General features: G+C 37.7%; 1 protein-coding gene across 6 annotated transcripts in view; it reads right to left on the bottom strand.

Annotated features, from left to right (window-relative positions):
- Positions 1–690: 690 nt before the first annotated feature.
- Positions 691–7982, bottom strand: part of PCMTD1 (protein-L-isoaspartate (D-aspartate) O-methyltransferase domain containing 1) — a 45594-nt gene continuing 38302 nt past the window's right edge. For all 6 annotated transcript variants that reach the window (XM_042797891.1, XM_042797890.1, XM_042797895.1 and 3 more), the window contains one exon: positions 691–3490. In XM_042797891.1, coding sequence (XP_042653825.1) covers positions 3120–3490 — 371 coding nt within the window. In that variant the 3' untranslated portion in view covers positions 691–3119. The remainder of the gene's footprint in view (positions 3491–7982) is intronic.

Genomic DNA, 7982 nt, shown 5'->3' with positions numbered 1-7982 from the left:
GCCTGGAGAAAAAAATGAACCAATTAAAAAAAATTAATAATAATAGACTAAGTTGCCAGCACCTAAACAAGCAAGAGTCAGTGCTCAGCTGACCAGAGCTCTTCCGGTTCATTTCAGTGAAAACCGTTACGTTTTTGGGGAGGCAACAATTCAGTTCTTCCTGAACAACATGCGATTAAAAACCCCAGGTCTTCTGAGAAGACTGCCTTGATCTTGAGTCCTCCAGACCAAAGGAAAAAACCCCTGGAAGTTCCAATTCATCACATCCATCCTTACAGTAACCACAGCTACAGCACTGCCAGTCAGCCTACCCTACCCACCACGTATTTTTCCTGTAGGAGGTAACAAAATAAGGCTGCACCAAGAGGGAGTTTCAATGGGAAGCATGACCTGCTAGTTGCTCACCACCCTTGCTGTTCATACCTCAGAGTTTTCCTTATTTGACCCATGTAGCTGCTCTGTTGAGGGTGAAAACAAACAATCCCAACATTTAGGAAAAAAACCCATTGAACTGTTCTTGAGTATACAGCTCAAGGGTAGCTTCTGGGTTCTCCAGAAGAAACTAACTCTCCGCACGAATACTTCAAAAGTAGTGCTGTGCCCAAAACAGCTTTCCTGTGTCATAAATAAATCTCATTTTCCAACATTTGCAAAAATGCAAAATGTAGCAAGAAGGTGTATTACTCTTTCTGAAATTCAGCAATAGCCTTTATTAAGAAATTGCTGACCTAACTATGAACAAGCTGGTATCTGAATTTCCAAACAGATGAAAATACTTGCACATAAACACAGAAATTCAAGCAAGCAGAAACCACAAAATAAACCCCCCAACATTTTATTGCAACGATGTCCCCATCAACTGAGATGGCAAAAATTAAGTTTTAATTCATTTTGCGTTTCTACCTTTTTATTTATGTAAATATAAATTCAAGAGTGTAAAATAAATCCACATATAAAACACAGAAGAAACATTCTCTTTCAGTGACTCCAAAAAAACTTACATACTGAAGAATCATGACAAGTCATCCGCTGTCCATTTTTCCAAGTATACAGGCATGAAAGAACGCATAAATTTATTCTCCAAAAGCATCCTGTATAAAGTCCTTAAAGTATTTAAGAAATATTTAGTAATCTCATATTCTTGCGCTTATGGATGTAGATTCCAAGAAAAGGAGAGACAAGAAACATCTCAAACTTCAGATTACTTAAAATCCATCTAAAATAACCCATTAAAAAAAAATGATTATGTTCAATTCTTATAGCTGAAGCATCACAATTACTTTATTAGTATCACTATTTTGGAAAACTATTTCTTATTATTTTTTCCTGCCTTTAAAATAAAGTCCAAATATTTATTTCAAATTGTTTTGTTTATTTATACTGTAAATATATTGCGGAAAGTGACTCCACGTGCTGGTACAACAGGCCTTCATGAAGTTCCATTTAAACACCACTATGATGTACCTTAAAAAACAGGGACTACAGCATGAAATGCACCATAAAGAATCAGTGTCATGGGATTATGTATTATCTTCCTTGTTAAATGCAACAAAATGCTTATATATTTTTGAAGTCAATATTGGACTGTTAGACCACATGAATATTGGCTGGTTATAAATACCTGGACTAGGTACACTTACTGTTTTAGAAAGATGTGATTATTTTTATTGTTATTACACAAAATAAAATAAATTATCAGTATTATAAAATGTATTTTGAAGGATATTTCAAGAGGAATGTTTGTCACTGGGTCCAACTGGCATATGTTTCCAATGATTGTGGCTTTTAATGCATATCATGGCAAGTTCTTAATAAACATTGTTTTCCCTCATGGTTATATTACAACACAACGAAGAAATTAAGATGGTAAAAGCAAACAAAGTTAAAAATGAGAACTGCAAGTAACTCCACAACTAGAAGAGGAAAAAAATCACAGGATTTAAATGAGCACTATTGTGGGTCCCCACAGTCACACTGCTACTCTTAGGTTTCCAAAGGATGCGTATGATTTTATAAATAATCTTGTGCTAAGAGCCATGCTCAGAAACAAAATATAGGCTAGAACAAGTCTACCTTCTTGGAGATGCATGTTAAGTATAAAATTCACTTACTAAAGTGCATTTGCTGAACAAATTCTAACTTCTACTATTACAGCTATCCCAATAAGCAATACAAACTAAACTTTGTTGAAATTCTACATCTACTTAAAAGCGGTAAATATAGAAGACTGAAATCTAAATTACAATCTTGTGTTACCAAACGTTTTGACTCAATGCTGCGAGCTGTAGAAATAAACAAAATGTACTGTCCTAAGCTTCCCACAAATGAGGAAGTGCCTCTGGTTAGAAACACTGTAAGTGTAGAATGGAGTTAACTAGAAGCAGAGCTGAAGTAAGCATTACTTTGCTTCTTATTCAATATGATGTTTCTTTAAGGCTCTGAGAGAAGCTGTTACTTTTCCCAAGATCTTTTGGCAAAAGATTCAAATGCAGAAGTAGCAGGGTCATCTGACATTTCAGAACTTGTATTTTTGTATTTCATTAAAACCACCTCATTCAGTGTCTGTATACATTTATTGCACTTGTGTTGTTGGAATACATCTATACCAACATAGTAATAATGATTGCAACAAAGCCATAGTAAAATAAACTTTTAAAAGGGTCTGATTCTGACATTAGAGGATAAGTGTCTGCATCTTTAAAGTGTTCCCCTAATACGAATAAATACAGACAAATTGCTCATCAAGTCAGATGCACATGTTTAACAATTATTTAGCATATATAAAATTTCACTCATCCTTTTATCAATACAAATCTGTTAGGGATCAAAAAAGACTTACCATGCAAAATATTGATTAGTGCTGCATAATGGAATATATATTTCTATCAGAGTTAAAACAGCATTTTCAAAATTTAAAGAAAAATAGATTTTTAAAAAGGGATTCTACTGTTGAATGCAAGTCGTCTTCGTAGCAAAGACAGGATAGAGACAAGTTACAATTTATCGTTGTACTTCAGTCTTGATGAAAAACTAAGAATAATTTGTCCACCTACTTAATAAATGCTACATTTTCAAGAATAAAGGAACTATCAGTAGGCATTATTTCTACTTAAAACAAGTTATTTCTCTCTGTAATAGGTCAAGTATGCTTTTAAAGATTCAGGTAATGGCAGACTCATAATTTTCTCTCTCAATAGATTTCGAGGAGGCTCTTCTGGCTTCAAGGCCTCACTGTGATCTTTATCCTCCTCCTCTTTGTTATCATCTTCCATTCTTTCATCTTCTTCACTATCTAGAGGCTGAGGAATGAGCTGATTACCAACAAACACATAGGTGTTAATCCTGCGTCTACGACATCTCCTGCGTTTTCGTTTCGGAGGAGCCTTCTGAGCAATACCCTTGGCTTTCATCTCCTCATTTATGAAGTTTCTAAGGGTGCGTCTGATATATATTCGAGCTAGGTCCTGGAGATTCCTAACAGCACATGGAGCTAAAATGAAAAAAAAGTAAGTTATACTAAGTGAAATTTCCCTCTTGCAAAAAAATAAACAGCAAGGCAGTAAGACTAATGTTCAGGAACAACTGAAATTTTAGTCCATGATACACTACACAAATGAAACAAGGGTAGATAGAGCCACCTCTACAAACCCTGTGGCACAAAACAATAAATTAAGAGGTCTTTTGACAGATTTGCAAGAGAAGCAGTAAGCACGAACAGATTAGTAAAATAAATTTAAGAAAGCACACAACAAATACTGTCATCTTTTAGCACCTGGCAAGCCTTGGGACCTACTGCCGGCATTGTTTTAAGATGATGCTTCTGGAAAACAACTTCTGCCCCTGTCACATTTGTTTAGGCAAGTGCCTTTCTTCTGACTCCCTCTTCTACTCACTATGCTCATCCCTGCATCCTACGCAATTCAACTGATGAAGGAGGGCTATGTCAGCTGGCTGGACAGCTGTGAAGCTACGTCACCCGTATCTTTGCAGTAGGAAAAAAAAAAAAAAAAAAAAAAAAATCAAAATTATTGAAGTCCTGAAGTAAAAAAAGCAAGTAACAAAGCCAAAAATTTTCTAGTGACAGACAAGCAGGTGATGATTAAGTATTGCTGGGCTGGTGGATGCTTGCCCCAGGTGAGCTACGACTGGCTAATTCCATGGAAAACAAAACCACAAAAGCACACCAACCAAAAGTGCAGCCCGTTCAACTTCCTTGCTTGTCATTTTCCTTCCTATACAAAGTAGCCTAAAATTAAAGGTGACTACAGCAAGGAAGAAATAATTTTGATAATCCCATTTCTAATATTGCATTCAGATTAAAAATCACTCAGTGTATTTTGAAGAAAATCTATTGTGAAAAAAAATAAATCTAACTTCTCAGTTGCACGCTAGCTACTTGTATCTGAGACAGAAAGGACGTTTATGACTGACAATACTGATTTCAACTAATGCCAAGAGAAATAAAAATAATATAAAGCAATGCATTCTTTTTAGTGATAGTTATGAATTATATTCCATTTGATTTTGAAGATGATAATATCTAAAAGGTTTAAAGTCAAAGTAAGCTCCTCAGTCACGTCCCAGATCATAAGCCATAACTGGTAACTACCAACAATTCATAAAGGAAGTCAAGGCCTAAAACTCCTGCACTTCTGTTCAGGATTGCCAGACACACACACACACACACACACAGCATAAAAGAAATGAGCTTTCAGAAAGCCTCACACTTGTTGCATTTACAAATAAAAAAAAAAAAATAATGCCTGATAGGCAGGAAGGATAGTTAGGAAGTCCTACAGTGAGACAGTCAGAAAGCTTTCTTATGCAGGTAATGTAAAATCTGTTTAAATACAGAACTACTCAGCAGGACACCTAAGAAAGACTTCAGGTAACAGAATAACAGAAGTAGCTTTAAGTTACACTGATATCCATGGATTTAAGCCAAATTGACCAAGAAATACAACACACTTTTGTTTCGATTAGTGATCTCAAACTTGCTTGATGTTTAAAAATATTGTAAAATTGAACTGAATCTAGGAAGTTTCATCTTTTCTCCTCCATTATGATTAAATAAAAAAGAGAATTAGACTTCAGTAAAAATCTATCATTGTGACTTACCATTGATGTACTAGGTTCATGATGAGAGTTTTTAAGTATATACAGTACACCATGGGTCAACCCAAGTTTACTTCCCACACTAAGTTAAGCATGAAGCTACGTAACCACGTTAACATCCTGCTCAAATGTAAAACTTTGTTGAGATGTAGAATATTTACTTCACCAATGCTAGTGGCTCTTGACCGTTATCACACACCTTTCAGTCTACCCAAAGACAGAGTTCATCCTTGCTTGCAAAGTGCCACACAGGTGTAACCATTTTGGTGTTGAATAAACCATCTTAAAACATTTACACGTAACAAGATCCTGGCTGTGGCTTCTGCTAATCTACCTCAGTTTCTCTCCTAAAAGCATTATCAAGCTATTCACATTATGGATTTTTATTTTTTTTTTTTTCTCTCTTAAATGAGAGGAACAGATAAGAGAGAGGCACGAAAGAAACAATTTTCAGATGTTCAGTGTCCATTTCTTTCCAATTGTCTAGCAGCAGTGAACTGTGTCCTAACCAATAACTAAGTTGGTAAAATCATCCTTTTAGCAACACGTCCGTACTTTTCTTCTTTGAGAATGGCTGGTTGACAGGTATTTCACTAAGCCCTATGTACATATGGGAGTTATAACTGTAGTCTATATATATATATACACCATTACACATGTGTCAGAAGGCATTCAACGGTTGTCCGAAGAATGGCACAGACTCCACATTTACTTAGTAGTGACATCTGCAATTTCTGGCTAAAGTTTACAGAAGGATAATGTTCACTAGACTACTCTGAACTTTTCAGGAAATTTATAGGTATGTGGATTTGAAACAAATAGGCAATGTTACTGTAACAGAGATATTAACTAGAATTTGTATTTCTTGAGCTTCCAGATCATTACTTTTTACACACACCCCCCTTTTTTTAAAGTTTCAGGATGAAGCTAGACCAGCCTGAGCAGTGGAAATAAGCCTATCTTACTGATTTTATAATGCAACTTCAATCCCCTAATGTGGATTTATTTTTTTTTTTCTTTTAAATAATGACAACTTAGTAGCACATTTGTGGGTTATTTTCCGCTTCTCACTAAAAAGTCATTTTGAAATTATTATATTAAGTTACTTACAGGAAACACCTTTATTATACTACAGTTCAGTTCTGAATGCTACTGGTCTGCACTAATTTAATTCTGAATATTCAGAAATGGTGGATAGAAAACACCTGAAAATCTTCTTTGATCTTCTAGGGAATTAAGACTGTGTAAAATCTTAATAAGGCCAGAAAGTTTGACAAATCACCTCTGATTTTCACTGTTAGTCTTGATACAGGCCTATTTACTATGGACTACATCTAAAGCAAAGAACAGAGGAAAAATATTAACTTCTATTAACAAGTTAATTTCAGAAAGTAACTATTTATGCAAAAGGACTGGTTACGTAAAGGAAAGGATGTTCTACACTTTGAACAACAAAAAAAGGGCAAATATAATAAGAAACTATCTTGGCAAACTCACACACACTCTCAAAATTAACAGACCAGTAGTTACAGACAATGTAACACAGCAGCAGGACATTCTAGACTTCTGAAGGGTTTATACCCATTTCTCAGTTAAACGTGCATGAAGACAAGAAACTTTAAGAGGGTAGGGGGACTAGCTCCCTTTGGTTGTATGTTAGGAGAATGAAATAGGAGAGAAAAGCTGTTATCTCCTAGGCTCTTTGTGTTTATTTAAGTTACACATCCTACTAAACCTCTGTGTGTTATTCTTCTCCTAGCCCTGACCACTCTGACAGAAAATTTCAACCTTACACATTTCTCTGTCACTGTTTTTTTTTCCCTCCTTATTATAGAATGGTTTGGGTTGAAAGTTCATCTAGTTCCAAACCCCACCCTGCCCCGGGCAGGGCCCCCTTCCCCCAGCCCAGGGGGCTCCCAGCCCCGTCCAACCCGGCCTTGAACCCTTCCAGGGAGGGGGCAGCCCCAGCTGCTCTGGGCACCCTGGGCCAGAGCCTCACCATTCTCACAGTGAACTTCTTCCTTACATCTAGTCTAAATCTACCCTCTTTCAGTTTAAAGCTGTTACCCCTTGTCCTGTCACTACGTGTCATTGTAAAATGTCCCCTTCCAGCTTTCCTGTAGGCCCTCTTTACTTACTGGAGGCAGCTCATTATAAGGTCTCCCTGGAGCCTTCTCCAGGCTGAACAACCCCAGCTCTCTCAGCCTGTTCTCATAAAGGAGGTACTACAGACCCCCAGTTTTTTTGTGGCTCTCATCTGGACCCACTCCAACAGGTCTATGTCCTTCTTATGTTGGGGGCTCCAGAGCTGGACGCAGCACTGCGGGTGGGGTCTCATGAGACAGGAATAGGAGAGAATCACCTCCCTTGACCTGCCGTCACACTTCTCTTGATGCGGCGCAGGGTACAGTTGGTTTTCTCGGCTGTGAGCACATATTACCAGGTCACATTGAGCTTCTCATCAACCAGGACCCCCAGGTCCTTTCTCCGCAGGGCTGTTCTCAACGCACTCTTTGCTCAGCCTGTATTTGTGCTTGGGATTGCCCTGACCCACGTGCAGCACCTTGCACTTGGCCCTGTTGAACCCCATGAGGTTTTCCCGGGCCCACCTCTCAGGCCTGCCCAGGTCCCTCTGGATGGCATCCCTGCCCTCCAGCGTGTCACCGCACCACACAGCTCGGTGTCATCAGAAAACTCACTGAGGGTGCACTAAATCCCACCGTCCATGTCACTGACAAAGATGTTAAAACAGCTCCAGTCCCAATACCAACCCGAGGAACTCCACTCATCACTGGTCTCCACTTACCATGCTATCTTACCTTGGCAACTGATGTGCTCTCAGACTTTCTAAATACCTTTACTAACCT

Source organism: Tyto alba, unplaced genomic scaffold, assembly GCF_018691265.1.
Source record: "Tyto alba isolate M040663 unplaced genomic scaffold, T.alba_DEE_v4.0 Super-Scaffold_27, whole genome shotgun sequence".
Lineage (NCBI taxonomy): Eukaryota > Metazoa > Chordata > Aves > Strigiformes > Tytonidae > Tyto > Tyto alba.
This window is presented reverse-complemented; position numbering and strand designations above follow the sequence as displayed.